The sequence below is a fragment of the Gekko japonicus genome, unplaced genomic scaffold (genome assembly GCF_001447785.1).
Source record: "Gekko japonicus isolate JY-2015 unplaced genomic scaffold, Gekko_japonicus_V1.1 scaffold1278, whole genome shotgun sequence".
Classification (NCBI taxonomy): domain Eukaryota; kingdom Metazoa; phylum Chordata; class Lepidosauria; order Squamata; family Gekkonidae; genus Gekko; species Gekko japonicus.
Window position 1 is genome coordinate 320,344 of NW_015170926.1, and position 21,349 is coordinate 341,692.

A 21,349-nucleotide genomic window follows, 5' to 3' on the forward strand; every position below is an offset into this window, starting at 1 on the left:
TTTTATTTTTGAAAACCTAATAATATATATATATATATATATTAAAAAGAACTGGTAAGCAGAGGAAGAATCATCATGGCTTCTGCAAAAGGAATAGAGGTTTGACTCTCAAAAGCTTATAGCCACAACATCTTGTTGGTCTCTAAGGTCTCTAAGGACTTGAATCTAGCTATTTTGCAATGGGAAGTCAGCAACCTTTGGAAGTTCTTTGAAAAGGTTAACCACAAGTGTGGACAAGGCAGATCCAGGGGACATGATAAATGTGGACTTAGAAAAAGCTTTGACATCATCCCTCACCAGTCTCCTGAACTTATTTACAACATTTATATCCCACCTTTCTGCCTACCAGGTGACAAGAGGACATATCCTGTTGTTGGTTAAATACTGGTCAAACAGAATGCAAAGGGCAGGAGTAAATGGTTACTTCTTGCAATGGAGGAAATTAAGGAGCAATGGGGTTCCATGGAGCTTGGTACTGGGACTACAGCTTATTTATTTATTTATTTATTATTTCAACTTGTATCCCGCCTAGCCACAGGACTGGCTCAAGGCAGCTAACAACATTTAAAACACTAAGACAATAATACATTAAAATACATTAATAAATTAGGAATACATAACCACTAGATTGTATTAGTAATAATGGCGATGAAGCCGGCGGCATACACGATACAAACAAAGGCAATAACCAACTGCTGTTTTATGTGGTTCAAGATGTGTTCTAGCGGCACCAATGTCTGTGGTGCTGTCTCCAGTGGCCCTCTTACCGGTGGCGGCGCCTAATCGAAAGCCTAGTGGAAGGATTCCGTTTTGCAGGCTCTGCAGAACTGTAAAAGGTCCCGCAGCGCCCTGATGTTATCTGGGAGCTCATTCCACCAGCATGGAGCCACCACCGTGAAGGCCCTGGCTCTACTAGCGGCCAACTTGACGTCTCTTGGGCCAGGAAAGCATCACGCGATTCTGTGTTCCTGGCCTCAGTGCTCTCTGGGGCACATATGGGGAAAGGCGGTCCCTCAAATAGGCAGGTCCCTGACCATATAGGGCTTTAAAGGTCAAAACCAGCACCTTGAAGCGAATCCGAAAGGCTATTGACAGCCAGTGCAGTGCCTTCAGGACAGGCTGGATGTGGTCTCGTATGGTGAGACCCATCAACAGCCTGGCTGCCACATTTTGCACTAGCTGCAGCTTCCGAATTTGAGACAAGCGCAGCCTCATGTAGAGAGCGTTGCAGTAGTCTAACCTCGAGGTAACCATAGCATGGATCACTGTTTCCAGGTCATTGCGTTCGAGGAAGGGAACCAACTGCCTAATCAGCCGCAGATGGTAAAAGGCTGCCTTGGCAGTGGCTGCTACCTGGGCCTCCATTGTTAAGGCGGCATCCAGGAGCACTCCCAAACTTCTAACCCTCGGCACTGGCACCAATGGCGCCCCACCGAAGGTCGGGAGTGGGATCCCTACCTTCGATCCGCTCCGACTCACTATGAAGTTACTTAGATTGGGAGTGAGCAGTGGTCAAGTTTGCCGTTGAGAATTATTCAGGATAATGAGAACCAAAGCAGATTGTAAAGATCTTCAAAAGACTATCTGCAAACTGGGGACAGAGTGGCAAATGAGGTTCAATGTGTAAAGTGATACACAATGGAGCAAAAAAATAATAATCCAGATTTCACATATACACTACTAGGTTCTGCTGACATTCACTGACCAAAAAGATCTTGGGATCATGGTAGACAGCTGGAAGAAAGTGTCAACTTAGTGTACACAAGCAGTGAAAAAGGCAAACTTGATGCCAGGAATTATTGGGGAAAGAACAGATGACAAAATTGTCAGTATATCATGAGGCCCTTGCAGAGCCTATGGTGCAGCTACATTTGAAATGCTATTTGTATTTGTGGTTGCCATCTCTCAAAATCAATATTGCAGAGCTGGACAATGTGCAGAAGAGGGAAATCAAAAAGTTGCAAAGACCAAAGAAAGACTAAAGACTGTTGGGCTTCTTAGGTTAGTCAAAAGACAACCCAAGGTCGCACTCCCAAGACCACCCAATGACATTTGATATACAGTGGATTCTGAACAAAAGAAACACCTCTTTACTAGATGAGCCATTGGTCTGATCCATCATACCTCATCTTATGTGGGAGTCCAGAGTCTCATTGCTACTACTGAAAATGTCCTAACCCCAAAGAAACCCCCACCCCACTACTTTCAATGGAGAGGACACACAAAGGAAGAAGATTTTAATGTGTATATAGGTAGGCCTTTAAGTATCCGAAGCCCAGATAATTTTAGAGTCTTAATGATTAGGACTAATATTTTACACTAAGCCTAGAAACTAACTGGCAGCCAGCACAAGTATCGGACAACTGACATAATACAATCCCATGGCTCCTGTTAGCAATCCAACTGTTGCGTTCTTCAGTCTCTTCCAAGTTTTGATGAGAAAGGTTGATAATGATGTGATAAATACACACAGATTCTGACTCAGCTGCACTTTCTACGCATCCTTTAAAAGGCATCCCACACAGATCTGTACAGTAGTTCAGCTGGATATAAATAAGGTAGGAACACACTTTTGGCCACAGGTATAAATCTAAGAGCATCCCCATTTTGCAGACCTCAGCCTTGTGGGGAGTGTTACCTATTCTGGATCAGACACATTCCCAGATACTTTGCCTCCTGTGGATTAAGCTTTAGTATATTCACCCTCACCCAGTCCATCACTGGAAACAGACACAAATTCAGAACTTCTGTTACCTCCCTAGAATCTGATGGAAAAAGTTAGAGCTGGGTGATACCAGCACACTGATGATGGCATACCTGTAAGATCCAGGCAACAATCACCAGGGGTTTCATGTATCCCGTGCTATTCTTACTATAAGGTGGAACCCTGAGGCACCCCACAGGCCAATGGCCATGAAACAGAGCAACAGTCTGCCATCACCACTTTATGGAACCTGACACCTAGATAGGACCACTGCAAACCAGTGCCCCATCTCAGCAAGGCGCTCTGGAAATTCCCATGGACATTGATACTGAAAAACATTCAGCGGTCCAACAAAACTAACAGGGATATATTTCTCTTCACCCTTTGTCCGACATAGGCCATCCACTGGGGTGATAAATGAGGTCTCAGGTCAAAAGCTACAGCATTTTTTTGTGCTACAGCATTTTAATTCCACCATTAGGACTAACCATCAAAATAAGCTATTTTTAAAGAGAATACAACTTAAGCAACCCCTCCCCCCATGCAGCCTGATATATTTTCTTGTATAATGCATTCAAACCAGTAAAGAACTACAAGGCATTTTGCTACATTACTAGGCTCATTCTAAAATGTTTTCTATGGCACTAATTAGAACATGAGACAGACCTCTGTGGTACATAATTAGCAAATAAGCTGGCAAAAAGTCATTCAGAAGAACCTAAAGCAAATCAAGGCACATGTTGTAGATTCAATAAGCTGCGCCCACGCTAACTACTAAAAATAATTTTCATAACAATCTCATTTAACGTGGCTAAGTTTAATTAATGGTGCAGCTTACCATTTTTCTGTAAGACACAGAAAGGTCCTTCAAAACATCATCACTTAAAACATCCAAAGCCCTAAACAAAAACCAAACACATTAGTATTTATTACTATTAACAAAATGTATATCCTTCCTTTCCACCCTTCACAAGGGTGGAAAGGAAGGTAGCAAGGGAGCAAACAATTTAAAACATACTTGATAAAAATCACGTATTAAAACCATTAAAATACCTCCCCCCAACACACATCATTAAAACAAACTCTTAAAATATGTACAAAGACATAAAACAGCAATTAAAATACTGGTCAGGAAAGCAGGATCACTGAGGGAATGCCAAACAAAACAAAAAAAGTCTTCATTCACTGGTGGAAGACTGGCAGTTGCTCTAAGCACTTTTATTCAGGTGTGCTCTAATATGCTACAATACACAAAGATCGCTGCAATAGTGCATACAATACAAATAATTATAAACAATAGTTAGACTCTGATAGCAATAAACTTCATGTTGTTTTAATCTTAGTCTTTCAATAACAGGACGACATCGGACAATGAGTGATGACGTCAGGGAGAACAGAGGACGAACTTCCCGAACTTCATTTCGATGTCTCTTTTTCAAACAACGGTTTCAGTTCTGCATCCGTGCATAGCAAAATCTAACAGTGGACTCCCTGGAGTTCATTAATTCTTCAAGAGCTCTTAACAAACAAGTATAATTCTAAGTCAGATCGTCCGACTAAGTCAGATCGTCCTCCCCATTCTATGTAATTAAATACATCACAATAGAATGGAAACCCACCTACTTAAAAACACACACAAACATCACATCTCTCCCTCCATGATACAAGAAATATTCCAACTACCAATTAGGGATTAAAACATATAACATTCAGAATCTCCCTTATAAATAAAAGCTGAATGGTGGTGGCACTTCTCTAGAACATTCCACACGCTCCAAAATCAGTTCGCTCTCTGATCTGTCATTGAGAGGGTCTCCCTATCCACTGGCTGCTTTGCCTGAGTCCTGCCTCCAACATTCTAAACAGTTTGCTCTTCCTCTCCCCCCCACAGCCAGTCAGAACACAGAGGTTATTTGCATATGCAGCCTCATTGGCCTTTGCCTCGGAACACAGCGGTCGTTCGCATATGCGACTTGATTGGCTTTTGCCTCTAACATTCTAAACAGTTTGCTCTTCTGAGGTAAAATGTGTCCAATCTCCAGGTGAGGGCTGGAGATCACTCAGAATTACAACTGCCTTCCAGAGGGCAGAGATCAGTTCCCCTGGAGAAAATGGTGGGCTCTGTATCCTTATATGCTGCTGAGGTGGCGCCCGTATGACAGCCAATGTGACGTAGCAGTCAGGGCTTCAGAGCACGGGAGAGGCTGCAGGTATGTGGGGGTGGAAAGCTGAAGAGTGAGGGGGAAATATAGGTTGATGATTGGCTGGGAAGGAGATAGGGTTGCCAACTCCAGGTGGGAAAGTCCTGGAGATGTGAGGGATGGAGCCTGGAGATGGTGAGGTTTCAGGAGGCGTGGGACCTCAGATAGGTACGAAGCCATAGACTCTACCCTCCAAACCAACGATTCCCTTCTGGGGAACCATCATTGCCAATCTCCAGGTGAGGGCTGGAGATCACTCAAAATTACAACTGTTCTTTAGGAAGCAGAGATCAGTTCCTCTGGAGAAAATGGTGGACTCAGTGTCATTATACCCTGCTGAGGTCGCCACAGCAAATTGACACTGAGTGTCTAAGGCCAGGGCACCCGCCCAGAGTCTCTTTCTAGTGGCCATTGTATTTATTTCCACAATGGGCCTTTTTCCTAGTAAACAATAAAAGTTCACATATCATGTACAAGAAATACATATGAGCATAGACATTATGGCGTGTATCTTTCTGGAGAGAATATATGCCTACCATAAGATGTTGTACACTTAGGAATCCTTTCTATTATCTGGGGACTATTCAATTCATTTTCTGTCACTTGACTATTATACCTTTCCTGACAGCTATTCAGTTCTCCTAACACCTTATTATCTCATCCTTGTTCTCTGTTGAACTCATTCTGATGGCATCTAAGATGGACTCTATTACGCCGATAGGTATTACCATCAGAAGTCTGTACCCTATACGTGCATGGTTGCTGGCATTACTCTATTACTACTGCAGGACACCACTGCCTATTTCCCTCTACCCACACCTCATCTCCTTCTTTCAATGGTTTAAGTGGTTTCACCGCTCGATCATGGAAGTATTTCTGCATGTCCTGGATTTCCTGTAGGGTCTTTTTTATTCCACTTGGTGTTTTGGGACATAATCTCTGCTTGGATGCTGGTAATTTACTCAACTCTCTGCCCATTAACATTTCTGCTGGTGAATACCTCATTCCTGTAACGGGCATATTACGATATTCCAATAATGCTTGATGTATGTCCTTTTTTGAATAGTCTACTTTCCTCATTAACTGTTTAATGGAGCCAATAGCCCTCTCTACCATCCCATTCGGTTTAGGATATCCAGGACTTAGACATTGTTCAAATGCACACTCCTGGGCAAATCGTCTAAACTCCTTACTAGCAAAAGGCATGTCGCTTACTACGTTCCTTGGGATTCCATGACGTGCAAATATATTCTTAAGTCTAAGGATCACTGTGCCGGCAGTTTTATCTGGCAGTGCCACTACCTCTGGGTATTTTGAATAGTAATCCACTACAATAAGGAATGGAAAGGACTGATAGTCAAAAATGTCTACACCTACTTTTTCCCATGGTAGATCTGGGATCTCGTGGGGCATAAGTGGCTCCTTTTGGTTTTTTACAGCCTGTTACAGAGGAGAGGGAACTTGACAACCTAGACGCTATTTACACAGATGCAACACCATGTGGAAGGCACACAGGCAAAAGCACAACACAGGAGTAACTGAAACTGAGAAGTAACTGATGAATGGTAGAGCACACAGCCCTAAGTTTAAGATCACGAGGGAAACTAATGTAGAAAAACCAGAAGTGTTTAGCACATAAATTTAGTTATGCTATAAAGATTTTTCAATGAATCTTATAAAAATCTCCCCTCCACACCCCAATATGTCATTTCCTTCCAGTTCTGAAACCAATCTCAGAAATTCTACAGCTTATACTGGAGGATACACAAAGCTGAATTTGGGGCAGTGTGAACCTACAGAACAATAATGAAATGGAATAATGTTATTTTAAAAAACCTGTTTGGAATTTCATGATAGCACTGTTAAAACGAAAACCAAGTGAACATTGCCACATGCCTAGTGCTGGCTTAGCATCTGAGAGACCCAGGTTTGAATCTCTACTCTGTCATGGAAGCTCGTGGGGTGACCTTGGGCCAGTCAACACACTCAGACTAATCTACTTCACTGTGTTGTTATGAGGATAGAATGGAAGGGAAAACAATGCTGTATGCTGCTTTGGCCCCTATCAAGGAGAAAAAGCAGTGTATGAATAAATAAACAGTGTTGAATTTCTAAACCAATTCTTTTTTAAAAAATTAGAAGGACAAATGATAACTGAACAAGGGGGCTGAAGTGATCTGTGAAGACAGCTGCCAAAAAGGAACCTCTCAGACACCAAGATGCATAAGCATATGCTCCTTCCAGGTTCCCTCTGGATCACTGTGCAATTAAGACAGCCACTGTGCTTACAGAGCCACTTCATTACTTTCCTTACCTTGTTTCAAGTATAGCTGCCATATTTAGCACTATGAATTGAAAACAAGACTGTTTCAGTTGTTCAGCATTATACATTGCTGCAAACTCCAAAAGCTCAGCAGCATTCTTTAAAGTTACTGAAATGGAGAAGAAAAGGTGAATTACTGACTTGGGACCCAAAAAGAATAGCATAACAGACAAAGAAAAGCAAACTTTTCCGTAACACTACTGTTAATAGTAGGCTGCCCATATACATTTGAAAAAGTCCAACATCCAAACCCCAAAGCATTGAAAAAGATTATGGGGTGTGTTTACATAATAAGAGCCTTGCTGGATCAGACCAGTGGGCCATCTAGTCCAGCACTCTGTCTCATACCATGACCAACAGGTTCCTTGTTCTAGGACAAACTCTCAGTTCATGCTGGACACTGGAGGAAGATCTCCTGTGGCCCCAGCCCCACCAACAACAACAAGCATAACCTACAATTGTCCAAACATGTCCATGCCAAGTTGTGAGGGAAGATGGGTAGTGGAAGACAATCTGTTTGCCACTGCTGACCTTCCCACTGAGGAACCACTGATAGGGTTCCCTGGGACACACTTGAAAGGGCACTGAGTTAAGGGATTTAAGTTTTAAGACCACACATCAAAATAATAAATATGTTAAAATCTCACAGGGTTATAAAATAATAGGTAAAGGTAAATAAATGCAATAACAGTCTGCTACAAGACACAACTCACGTTTTTCTGTAATGGCCACCTCACAGATTTCTTTTAGTCGTAACATGAGGAGCTGGTCTGCTACCGCAAGGACACCACAGATAAATTCCACATTCTGAGATTCTAGAAATGATTGGAAATTTGCATCCTGAATGACCTTCCAACTTGTAATATTTAATGTCCACCTTAGCTTCCACCACTTTCTAACATCGGAAAGTAAAATAAAAGGAGCGTCAAACAGGGAGCCTGCCAGATTGCCTCTCTGCAAACAGGGAGAAGGAGAACTAAGAGGATGGTGTACTAAAACATGCATGGATTCTTCACCCCAGAAGTTCGATAGAAATGACTGCTGTCACATTCTCTGAGCTCTCCTTAGCCTTATACATCAATCTTCCTCTGTTTAACAATATTAATTTTCTCCTACTCCAAAAGAAATCAACCCTCATCTCCTAGCCACTCACTTAATAAGTGCCCTTCAGAGCCAGTACTTTATTGCATCTCTCAGCCTGCCAGGTTTACACATAAGCATTTCTCTTGGCTCTCAACTCAGTTTCCTGCTACCCTTTACACATTTCTTTACTACTTGCAGCACTGCCTTCATCCTCCCCAAACATGGTTTACCTGAGAAAAATGCAGAAGAATATCTAAAAAAAAAAAAAAAATCACATGCAATGGTTTTGCATGCCATTACTTTGTCCCATTAACCACGCTCTTCATTATGAATACCATTATCCAGCACTGTTCATTCATCTCCAAAAAGTCCTTCCTCAAAGTACCACAGACACCCCGGCAAGCTATTCAGTGCTATTCTACGAATTCCAGAAATGTTAATGACTCCTCACCTTTTATTGCAACAGCTTCATCTGTATAAATATAATCGAGGATGATCTGCAGGATGTCAGAAGGGAATGGCATTTCCAGAGCTGCAGAACGTGATGCCTAAATGAACAACATCAAAAACCTTTCCTTGAAAATGGGAGGGAGAACACACACTGTTCTTTACCAATGATTCAAATATGATTAGTCAGGTAGTCCATGTGGTACGCTAACTGCAGCTGATATTTCTACAGAACTTCATGGTAACATTCCTTCGGGGGGGGGGGTGAAACCAAGAGATGCATAGACTTGCTCTCTGTAAGGCCCCTGTCCTCTCCTCAGCTGAGACACTCCAATTTGATCCCCAGTCTCCTCTTAGATTTTTTGAAGGGCACCCCCTCAAAAGCCTAAGTGAAATGGGGATCCCTGAGTGCATCTGGCCTGCCACGTCCAGAGCACATTCCATCATGGAGACAGGATGCCATACCCCCAGCTTCAAGGCATGCATAATACCATCATATCCCCACTTCAAGGGATGCTTCATCAAAGCAATATGGGCCATTTCCACTTGATGGGGAAAGTATCATCTCCAAGTCAGCTATTATCAAAAAAAAAGCCCAATATCCAAACCATCCAGGATGGACCACCAAGAGGACAATTTACCTTCATTTCAACTCCCCCCGCTTCTTTGTCAATATCCTAAAAAGACCTATCAACTGCCTCACCTTGGAATGTCAAGCTGCCATTTCCTAATATCCCCACTGAATATTGATGGCAGTTACCTTCAGATTACCCAATCAAACTAAAACTTTGCTCATCTTATCCAATCCTGAACCAGGAATGAAGAGGCCCATGATAAGCTATAGACTTTTTCCCCATAAGAGAACCAGCTTGGGTCAGAGAAAAGTGTGCCATGTTCTCTCACTACCTGGATACCCCCTGAAACTGCTTTGCAGGGCTCCTCTCCTTGTTGGAATTCTGCTGCACAGACTCCTTGCAGTTCTCAATTTCTCACTCATCTTGGATCAGGTAATATTAACCTCTTCCCCTCCCTATTCTTGTCTCTTCCCCCTTCATCATCTCCCCCCATTCTCAGTTTCATGTATAAGCATGTGTTTATTGGGAGGGAGAGGGTGATTTTATTCTGGGTTTTACTTGTATAGTTGTATTCATGGTCTTAAAAGGTTTGCAGTTTTGGTATGCCTCTAGTCATGTATCTGAGTGTAAATTTAGTGTGAATTGGTTGGTCTCTGTTACTCTTTCTCTTGGAAATATTATGTAGTAATAAAAACCTCTGTATGCATTGGCAAAGGATCCCTTGCTTATCTGGCTGCAGACCGTGTAAGAAGTTAATTTCCAAGCCTCTGGGTCCAGTTCAGGTAACATTTCCTTTTGTTTCATGAACCAAAACTGAAGGTATATTACCGCCATCATTTAAGAGGAGGAACTTCTCATTGATCAGGGAAGCCACATTCAGAGACCACAGCAAAGCCTCTGTTTACTCGCAACAGGAATGAACATGACTTGTTTGCCATGTTCATGAAATCTGCCTTCCCACCTGCTCCCCTCATTAGCAGAGGGTATTGTTGTAAGAAATAGCAAATGGCTATCAACTGCCATTGGCACAGTGCAAGTAACCATGACTGATGGCACACAAATAGTTACTTTAAAAGGCCTCTTGTGGTCAGAATTGTCTATGAAATCAAAGATGGAAAAAGTCAATTTTTGATTTATAGCTGGAGGGTCTGCAGTGACAGTGGGGAACGGACCATCTTCCACAGAAGTACCCTTCTTCCAAAGGTAGAAAACAGGCATTGGAGCCAACCCTTGGTATTCTTACCTGGACATCACCTACTGTTCTGTGAGCCAATACCTCCTTTCCCCAAAATCTCCAAATAAACATTTTAATGCATATGGAAGAAGAATGGCAATTCATTTGTGCATTGTCCTGGAAAGCTTACCTCAATCCAGGAGCTACTAAGCATGCTATGGAAGTAGTCTGCAAAAGGAAAAGAATTTTTTATACTATTCGGCATTCACAAAAAGACACAACTATGAACAAGGTAACAGAAATACCTTGCATTATACTTACCAAGTCTTGCACAGAGTATGCATTTATGACATGGGAATTCCTTTCCATCTATAGACTTCATGGTTACATCACAGAGGTATGAGCTAAAAATAATCATAAATTATTTTGAGACTACCTATTGTTAAAAACCAGACAGATCAAATTCAGATTGTTTCTTGTTTGCAACTTACAAAGCTACCTATTGTTAAAAACCAGACAGATCAGATTGTTTCTTGTTTGCAACTTACAAACTTAGCTTTCACAAGGGAAAAAACCCCACCAAAAACATAGGGAAAGCACCCTAATTTAGAAGGAAAAGAGATAAACCAGCGAAGTGGCTTAGCAAAAAATTGCTCTCTACCTGAGAAAAGGGGAGGGGCAGAGCCAGCAAAAGTGCTCTCATATTAAAGAAAATCTGACCAGGCTATTGTACATTTGGTCTGGTAAACTGTTCTCAAACTCACAATTTTTTCTGGTTCATCTTTGGTTTGTTTCCATTTTTTTTATTAACAACACTGATTCGTCCATTTCTCATTCTGACTCCATCAAGTCTGCAGGGAAAGAACAAAATGCTTCAATTGCTACCTTACACCTTTTAACGTATTTACTACATAATGAAAGCTACACTGACATACTATTATGAAATTAATGAGACGATAATTTATTTTATTTATTTTATTTATTCTGGGATTTATATCCCGCCCTACCCGTAAAGCTCAGGGCGGCAAATAATGACAGAACAGAGGGAAGAAAGTTCATGAGGAATGACAGCCATTCAAGACAGACAGGGAGAAAGATTGTTCTATTTCTCTGCACTCCTTCAGCTATTCCAATATATTGTGAAACCCAGCATAGTGTGTTGTTGAAAGCCATTCTTTCACAGGTTCAAAAATTCTGAAAGGTAGCCTGTGATGCCCCACAAACAGAGGTCCAAAGGACCAAAGGCTTCCTGGCATCCCATCCCTGAACATGCGCTACAACGTATCTGCATGTCACTGCATATGATCATAGCTGTCATATTAGAACATCTTATCAATAATCCAGAAACTGAGATATTATATACTTACATTATTCAGGGTATTAGAAAACAAATACGGCAGAGTTAAATAGCTCTGCTTTACTAAAGTACATATTACATGCGGCACTACTGATCATAATTTGCCTCTCTGAAGCAGGTTTTTAGAACTGGGTTTGACTAGGAGGGTTCCAACATTAAGGGCCAAGTCCTCTCTAATGCCATTTAGGAAACTTCCTGCAAAAGAAGTTACTTTGGTTCCATGCACCTGGTAAACTATACTCTAGCAAAAATCCCTTCTGAAGGTAGAGAAATAGGTATAAATCCTTCTCCTGATGACCTGGAGCCAGGGACACAAAGCTACATGACATTAAGATCAACTGAAAGAAGACACCTACAATTTACAGCATACCTTGAACTTAAGCTGTCCAGTCCAAACTTCTTTGCAGCTGCTTGTAACATTTTTATGAGATTCACTTCTTCTCCAACAACCTTGCATTTCTTAGAAGCTGATTTTGGTTTGCTCTTCTGTGTTTCATTTACCATCTGTGCCTGATTACTTCTGTAAACCTCAAATGCAGACTTCTTATTAATATCCTCATGAACAGTTATTTTATTAAAGTTTGAAATTAAGGTGTCCTGGTATTCTTCCATTTTTTCTTTGTATATCATGTTGGGCATGTGACCATAAATCAGGAGATCACACGAGTCTGTGTAAATGTACTGCAGAAGGTACATAAATAAGTCTGGGTGAAGTTTTTCTATCACAAACAGATCGCAACCAGCATCATCTTCATCTTTACGGTAAATTTCAGGAGGATCTAGCCAATCATGATCTGAAACGAAGAGCCTCCTGAAGAAGTCAGAGCGCATTGCCAAAATATACTTGTGCACAGGGAAAACCCTAGTGCCAACCTGAAAAGTCACATCATGGATGGTGTCCATAACTATCGCTTCCTTGAGTAATTTGCCAAAATCTTCAGCAAAGTTAGACAATGACACACTTGGAATTTCGTACAGACTGGAAGACAGAGATTAAGGAATTATTTTGAAGTACTCCTTTTCATTTCAAACTATTAAAATTGTCAAGTACTATAAGAGGAGGAAAAGCTTCAAAATACTATTGTGTGATTCTCCAATCTAATTCTTCAAATCAAAGATCCAAAACAAATCCTTAAGGAATACATAATCCTGAGTTTTCAAGTGTTAGTTAGGCAGTTGGAAGGGGCTTATACATGTATACCTTCAAGATGATGGTGGCTTTGGTAACCTAAAAAAAGATGTAAGTATTCCAGGTATGTAACTGGAGACTTGAAGAATCTTAAAAACAACAACTGCATCATCATTTTTCTGTTCTAAACAAATTTCATTCTCATGATTTTTTAAATTGTTATTATTTTATGTTTATGTCTTGTAAGCCACCTTGAACAAAGTTAGAGGCTGGGTATTAGTCTCCTGAACAGGCATGAAATCATGTACAATGGGTTTAGAATGATAACATTTCTAATGTGCTCAACATTAAACAAAAATAAAATAAAATCATCTACTAGCATTTTAAAGACCAAATGTGGGAAGCACAAAAATCAATTATAAGGAATTACTGCAGCACACTCTACATGGGGCTGCACACTCTATATGGGGCTGCCCTTAAAGACAACCATGAAACTATAACTGGTGAAGAATGCAGCAGCCCAACTGCTGTCAGGAGCTAGCCACCAGGAAATGATGGCACATTTTGAAATTGGTTGCCAGTCTGTTTCCAAGTTCAATTCAAGGTGCCGGTTATGACCTTGACCACCCTTCATGACCCAGGACCCACATATTTAAAGAATTGTCCATAGGTCTCTACGTACCAACTACACTCCTGAGTCAGCCAAACGTTGGCTGTTTCACCACTTAGGGTGGCCCATCTGGCATTGACCAGAGCTCAGGCTTCTTCCATCGTGGCTTTGTGAAATGGGCTCCCTGAAGAGAATATCCTTGGAGATATTCAGGAGGCACTGCAAGGCCTGCTGTTTGCCAGGGTATCTGAGTGGGTTTGAACAGCGGGCATCTTTTAAGCTGTGGGGAAGGGATCTGGGGTTTGTTATTCTATCTCTTGTTTTAGCTGGGGATGTTTTAATTATCGAAAGCTGCCTTGAACCAAGAGGAAAAGCAGGATATAAACAATTCAGTAAGTAAGTAAATAAATTCTGGCTTCAGGCCTTTGTGTTTTAAACACTACTGGCAATATTTCCTCATTCTACAGACTTAGCTTTGGTTTACTAGCACTACATAGCCTACTGTTTTCTAACCAGCTAGACCACAGACCAACCTTATTAAGCTATGACTGTTTTCCTCAGTTGTTGCTACACTTAAGTAAAGAAAGAGCTACACTGATGTGCCAGAACTAACAGCCAGTCAACAGGAATAATCCTATGCACGCAAGCACTGTTCTCTTCCAGAGCTTCAGATAAGTTATTCCCATCAGCAGTTGGAAATATACCTTGTTTTAGGATCTGACTGCAAAACAGCAAAGTTGCATCCATTTGGATCTGTGGTAATACTGACAGCTCTATGAACAAAAGCAAGCTTCTCAAGCCGTATTCGTTCACACACACTGTTTGTATCGTTAATGGACATATCATTTGAGGAATTCTGAAGATTTGACACAATTTCTGTTAAAAATGAAGCATTTAAATTAGTTAGAATGTAATTCATGAAGCAAATGATATTATTGGAATAAATCCACTGATTTGGAATACTGGACTACAGGAAAAGATTCTGTATGTCATGAGCAGTGTTCCCTCTAAGCTGAGTTAGTGTGAACTAGCTCACAGTTTTTTAGTTTCTGGCTCACACATTTTTGTCTTAGCTCAGAAAGGATGGCTCCAGAGCAAACTAATTTATGCAGTAGCCAAATTGCTCGCTCACCACTTTATTGCCAGTAGTACTGCGGTGGCTCAAGTGGTTAAGACGCTGAACTGCAGGCTGTGGAAGGTCAGTAGTTCAGCAGTTCAAGACCCGAGTTGCCGCATGACGGAGTGAGCTCCCGTCTCTAGTTCCAGCTCCTGCCAACCTAGCAGTTCGAAAGCTAGAAATTGCAAGTAGATAAATAGGTACCACTTTGGTGGGAAGGTAACAGTGTTCCGTGCACCTTGGTGTTTAGTCATGCCGGCCACATGACCACGGAAATGTCTTCGGACAGCGCTGGCTCTTCGGTTTTGAAACAGAGATGAGCACCGCAACCCTAGAGTCGGACTCGACTGGCTTTCGAGCAACGGAACCTTTACCTTTTACACAAAGTAGAATTTTTGCTCACAAGACTCCACAGCTTAGAGGAAGCATTGGTCATGAGTGTGATCAGATACATCCTAAATATAAAATCACCTCAAGCCCTTTCTTTCATTTGAAGCTGCACTGGATAGCATCAGAAAAAAGGTATTCATTTCTCTACTCAGGTCAGCCAGAGTAGGCCCTTGACTATTATACTATTGAAACAGTGTAGTTCAATGTTATCGCAATAAGAATATTACTGTATCTAACATTAATGTTGATGGCTTGCAACAATCTTGAAACCGGCAAAACCAGGCCACCCACAGAGAAGCAGATATTTCAGGTATGCATTTGTCAGTTAACCCAAAAACAATCTGCTAAGAACTGAGCCTAATGCAGGAGCAATGGCTAAGAGTCTAAAAAAAGACACATCAGAGGGAGATGGGGAAATTGGTCTACTCAAGCACCTGCGAAGTTATCAAATCTTGAAAGAGAAAGATTTCGACACGTACGTACCTTCCCAACCATTATTTCTTCCTTTCTCACAATCTTTTGTGGGCCACCAGTTTGACTTTTTAACAACTTTTTCCTGTCTGTTTTATGTAAGTTAGCATATGACTTTCAAGAGACTAGATGACACCAGCTAGTTATTTTTTGCTGCTGTTAATATAATCACAGTTAAAAGTTCTAAAACCCATCTATTCAGAAACTCCTAGTTCAGTATTACATACAATATTTTGATTGCATTACAGAAAGTACAAATATCCACAAAAAACTCTGTAATCAGCAGTTATCCAAAACTGCCATGAAAAAGGAGCGAGAGAGCCGAACCTGGTAAATAATACTGTACCTGCCTTGTGGAACTGAACATTTTAAGTCAGGTAACTGAATTTACTTGGGAATTCTTGCATGAGCACACAGACACACACCATGTACTTAAGGCACTAAGGGTGATTCTGCATTTGTTTCCACTTTCACACAGACTGAATCAGAACTGGTGGGGTATGTTCTCTCCCTGAAATGGTATATTTCTGCCAAAGTTAGCATATTAAGAAACCAATGAACTAACCTTTCTTCTCTGAATTTTTGTTCCCATCCATCCACGTTCCTCTGAAAGCTTCACCCTCCTGTGTAACAAACATCAAGTCGTTCTTATTTAAGGAAATATCAGATATGCAGACTTGGCGACCATAGACCCATCGGCACTGCTTCATAGGACTGTTGGCAGATTTCCAGCAAAACACCTAGAATATTAGTGCAATTACCCAGAAGTTGGGAAGGGAGAAAACATAAAATAGAAATCAAATACATAAGGAGGTTTATGGACCCACATTTTTTCAACTCATCAATTTCCTCTCTTATTCTAGTATTTTGAACTGTATCATTCCTGTGCTAAGAAGATGAAATGTCAATTCTTATTTTGATAGTGTATTTGGTAAATTGCTCTTTAGCTATAACTTTGTCCTAACATACCTCCTCTCCTGATTCCCCTAATTTCTAGCCTGAATTGTCTTTTCCTTTAGAAGTTGTAGGTTTCACCAATTTCTCTGTATTTAAAAGAAAACAAAATTATTACTTGCCAGGTATTAAAGAAATCAGGACTGTGAGTTAAACTACTAAGTAGCCAAGAAGCTGTAATGATTGTTTGTCTTTAAATATCCTCCTAAGGATTGGATAAGGCATTTAACAGACGGACTTACACAGCTATTTCAGGACTGGCATGTGACAGCCTTTTAAAAAGCAGCACTAATTGCATTTTCTCACTCCTATAAGACTACTCTTCAGGAAGTCTTTGAACAGTGAAGCGTCACTTCCACTCCAATTGAAGTGAGTGGTACCCTTTTTTTTTAAGTTAAAGGTTTCATTAGGCTAATATACAGGTCAAAATAATCTATATGTTTTGTTCAAAAGAAAAAAATGAAAGTAGCCATTTTGCCACTGTTGTAGCCATCAGCCTTAGAACACAGTATTAGAAGGATGTTTTCAGTGGTCACCTACGCAACTCTATCTGAAGTGTACGGGTAACTGGCCATGCCAAGGGAGTAGGGCCTGATGCCATGATAGGGACCTGCCCAACCCCCTTCCACAGGCAGGGAAACATACCGAGTGTATGCACAGGCTTCAGCCAGATTTCATCGTGGGGAACTGGCATACACAAAGAAAAAGTCCTGGTTGGAATGGGATTAGACTGCAGCACTGAAGATAAAACAACAGAGAGCGCATTCTGTACCTTAGAATGCGTGCTTGCATGACACCTCATACTCATCATAGGAGGACAATGGTCATTACTGCTCCAAGTTCTTCACTGGCTTAAAATGTATACCCATCCTCACACATCTGGCTGCTCTTGTCGCACTTGCAACAGACGGCATGAAGATGTATGGCATCCCTCCCCTTCTAGTACCTCTAATTCAGTTCTGGCAACATCCAAAGCACCAGGTGTGTCCTTGGCTCCAAGTTCTTCACTGGCTTAAAATGTATACCCATCCTCACACATCTGGCTGCTCTTGTCGCACTTGCAACAGACTGCATGAAGATGTATGGCATCCCTCCCCTTCTAGTACCTCTAATTCAGTTCTGGCAACATCCAAAGCACCAGGTGTGTCCTTTGAAATGCAGCCTCTAGGATGCCCAGTAGTTGCAGGAGGAAGCCTGCAGCACCATATTAACCACAAGGAAGTTGAGGGATGGGAGCACCATGAACTAAGGATAACAATCTAAGCCACATGCCAATTTTCGAGCTCAGTATCTATAGGGGTGATTCACTCCTTTCTAATGAAAATGGTCCTTCAAGGATAATTGTACTCAGATTATGCAACTTGTACCTTTCCAGAGAGACTGAATAACTAATATTCTTTCCACACATCTAAATATTAGCTGCACCACTTACTCATAGATATCAGCACATACTATTCAGCAGCAAACATACATTGCATGCATATGCAGCGAGGGAGTCATAACTAGTCTCAGTTCTCAGATGTATTTGTACTGTATGTTTCTGCTCTGAGTTTTATGCTCTGTATTTTTATGATTTTATATTGTTTTATCTTAAACTAAATAAATATGCTAGGAGATATGCTTTTGTCGCAGACACATGTTTGACTTCTACATAGGCACATAAAATGTTGCTCCTGTAATTACGGAAAGGTAAAGGTTTCCCTTGCTCGAAAGTTAGCTGAATCCGGCTCTAGGGGGCGGTGCTCATCTCAAATTTCAAAGCTGAAAAACCAGCGCTGTCCGAAGATGTTTCCGTGGTCATGTGGCCAGCATGACTAAACACCGAGGCGCACGGAACACTGTTACCTTCCCACCGAAGAGGTACTTATTTATCTTCTTGCAATTTCTTGCTTTCGAACTGTTAGGCTTGCAGGAGATGGGGCCAGAAACTAAGGTTAGAGGTGATTTAGCTAAGGGTACTATGTGGCAGGACTGTGTTTGGGACTGTGTGGGTGAGTTTTGAGTTGTTGCAGAGTCCTGGCTGCTTCAGATAGGGTGAGAAAGGGTGATTGTTCAACTATAATTGGATTGCCTGGGTGAATCTGAATAGCTGCTGGCCCTGCCCTCTGCTGTGGGAGGCTTCTATTTAAGAAAGCCCCTCGCCAGAGGCACGAGCCGAAGGGCAACAGCCAAAGGGCTCTTGGCCTGTGGCTCTTAGCCTAGGGACTCTGTAAGAAGCCCAGGAACAGCCAGAAAGCCAGGCCCCTAGTCTCTTTGGGTTCCCAGTAAGATAAGTAGACTTCTACATAAATACAAAGGGTTTTAAAGGGGGGATTTTATATAATTATTATTGTAAAAGCAATTATGAAGCCAGAATGCCAGCACGGAGTTGGGGGCTATCCAGTATTTTGCATGGAGTGTCACATGTATGATTATCTGCCCACTGGACAGAAGTCTTGGGTGTGTGCCCGGTGCAAGGAGCTCCTGGTTTTCAGGGAACGAGTTTGCCGCACTTGCAACAGACTGCATGAAGATGTATGGCATCCCTCCCCTTCTAGTACCTCTAATTCAGTTCTGGCAACATCCAAAGCACCAGGTGTGTCCTTTGAAATGCAGCCTCTAGGATGCCCAGTAGTTGCAGGAGGAAGCCTGCAGCACCATATTAACCACAAGGAAGTTGAGGGATGGGAGCACCATGAACTAAGGATAACAATCTAAGCCACATGCCAATTTTCGAGCTCAGTATCTATAGGGGTGATTCACTCCTTTCTAATGAAAATGGTCCTTCAAGGATAATTGTACTCAGGTTATGCAACTTGTACCTTTCCAGAGAGACTGAATAACTAATATTCTTTCCACACATCTAAATATTAGCTGCACCACTTACTCATAGATATCAGCACATACTATTCAGCAGCAAACATACATTGCATGCATATGCAGCGAGGGAGTCATAACTAGTCTCAGTTCTCAGATGTATTTGTATTGTATGTTTCTGCTCTGAGTTTTATGCTCTGTATTTTTATGATTTTATATTGTTTTATCTTAAACTAAATAAATATGCTAGGAGATATGCTTTTGTCGCAGACACATGTTTGACTTCTACATAGGCACATAAAATGTCGCTCCTGTAATTACGGAAAGGTAAAGGTTTCCCTTGCTCGAAAGTTAGCTGAATCCGGCTCTAGGGGGCGGTGCTCATCTCAAATTTCAAAGCTGAAAAGCCAGCGCTGTCCGAAGATGTTTCCGTGGTCATGTGGCCAGCATGACTAAACACCGAGGCGCACGGAACACTGTTACCTTCCCACCGAAGAGGTACTTATTTATCTTCTTGCAATTTCTTGCTTTCGAACTGTTAGGCTTGCAGGAGATGGGGCCAGAAACTAAGGTTAGAGGTGATTTAGCTAAGGGTACTATGTGGCAGGACTGTGTTTGGGACTGTGTGGGTGAGTTTTGAGTTGTTGCAGAGTCCTGGCTGCTTCAGATAGGGTGAGAAAGGGTGATTGTTCAACTATAATTGGATTGCCTGGGTGAATCTGAATAGCTGCTGGCCCTGCCCTCTGCTGTGGGAGGCTTCTATTTAAGAAAGCCCCTCGCCAGAGGCACGAGCCGAAGGGCAACAGCCAAAGGGCTCTTGGCCTGTGGCTCTTAGCCTAGGGACTCTGTAAGAAGCCCAGGAACAGCCAGAAAGCCAGGCCCCTAGTCTCTTTGGGTTCCCAGTAAGATAAGTAGACTTCTACATAAATACAAAGGGTTTTAAAGGGGGGATTTTATATAATTATTATTGTAAAAGCAATTATGAAGCCAGAATGCCAGCACGGAGTTGGGGGCTATCCAGTATTTTGCATGGAGTGTCACATGTATGATTATCTGCCCACTGGACAGAAGTCTTGGGTGTGTGCCCGGTGCAAGGAGCTCCTGGTTTTCAGGGAACGAGTTTGCTCCCTTGAGGCCAAGGTGGCTGACCTGGAGAAGCAGAGACAGTCGGTTAGGCACATGGAGAAGACTCTAAGGGACTTGTTAGATATGTCCCACTCTGAATACGGCAGCCCTGCCACTGCCACAGAGCATGAGGGTCGAGAAGAAACAGGGCACCGTGCTGAGGATAAGGGGAACATGCCCTCAGAAGGGACCTCTTCTTCAGCTGGTGAACAGGTATCTTTTCGCACCAAGAAACCATCCCTTCGAAGGGAGGAAGGGGGGCTTTTGGTAGTTGGTGATTCGATCCTTAGGCAGGTAGACAGCTGGGTGGCAAACCTGCATACTGACCGTAAGGTGACTTGCCTGCCTGGTGCGAAGGTAGCAGACATTACGTGTGTTCTAGATAGGCTGGTAGATAGTGCTGGGGAGGCACCGACGATGTGGGGAAATGCAGTCGTGAAGTCCTAGAGGAAAAATTTAGGCTGCTAGGCAGGAAACTCAAGGCCAGGACCTCCAAGGTAGCCTTCTCATAAGTGCCACGCGCAGGGCCAGAGAAACAGGCACAGATCAGGAGTCTCAATGTGTGGATGAGACAATGGTGTAGGGGGGAAGGGTTCAAGTTTGTTAGGCACTGAGATGCTTTTTGGAACAAGAGGGAGCTGTACAAAAGAGACTGCCTCCACCTTTCCCGAAAAGGAACCAGGCTTCTGGCGCTTAAGATCAAAAAGGTGGCAGAGCAGTTTTTAAACTGAATCAGAGTGATCCTGGAGTTGTAGTAGATCACTCACTAAAAATGTCCAGACAGTGTGCGACTACAATAAGAAAGGCCAACACTATGCTGGGGATTATTAGGAAGGGAACTGAAAACAAATCAGCCAGTATCATAATGCCCCTGTATAAATCGATGGTGCGAC

The 21,349-nt window shown here is 42.1% G+C and overlaps 1 protein-coding gene across 2 annotated transcripts in view; it reads right to left on the reverse strand.

Moving 5' to 3' along the window:
• Positions 1-21,349, reverse strand: part of IBTK (inhibitor of Bruton tyrosine kinase) — a 60,770-nt gene that overhangs the window by 25,818 nt on the left and 13,603 nt on the right. For both annotated transcript variants that reach the window (XM_015418812.1, XM_015418811.1), the window contains exons 9-18: positions 16,147-16,321; positions 14,308-14,479; positions 12,235-12,843; positions 11,272-11,358; positions 10,829-10,911; positions 10,698-10,735; positions 8,763-8,859; positions 7,942-8,043; positions 7,220-7,337; positions 3,543-3,603 (exon numbers count right to left, since the gene is read on the reverse strand). In XM_015418812.1, coding sequence (XP_015274298.1) covers positions 3,543-3,603; positions 7,220-7,337; positions 7,942-8,043; positions 8,763-8,859; positions 10,698-10,735; positions 10,829-10,911; positions 11,272-11,358; positions 12,235-12,843; positions 14,308-14,479; positions 16,147-16,321 — 1,542 coding nt within the window. The remainder of the gene's footprint in view (positions 1-3,542; positions 3,604-7,219; positions 7,338-7,941; positions 8,044-8,762; positions 8,860-10,697; positions 10,736-10,828; positions 10,912-11,271; positions 11,359-12,234; positions 12,844-14,307; positions 14,480-16,146; positions 16,322-21,349) is intronic.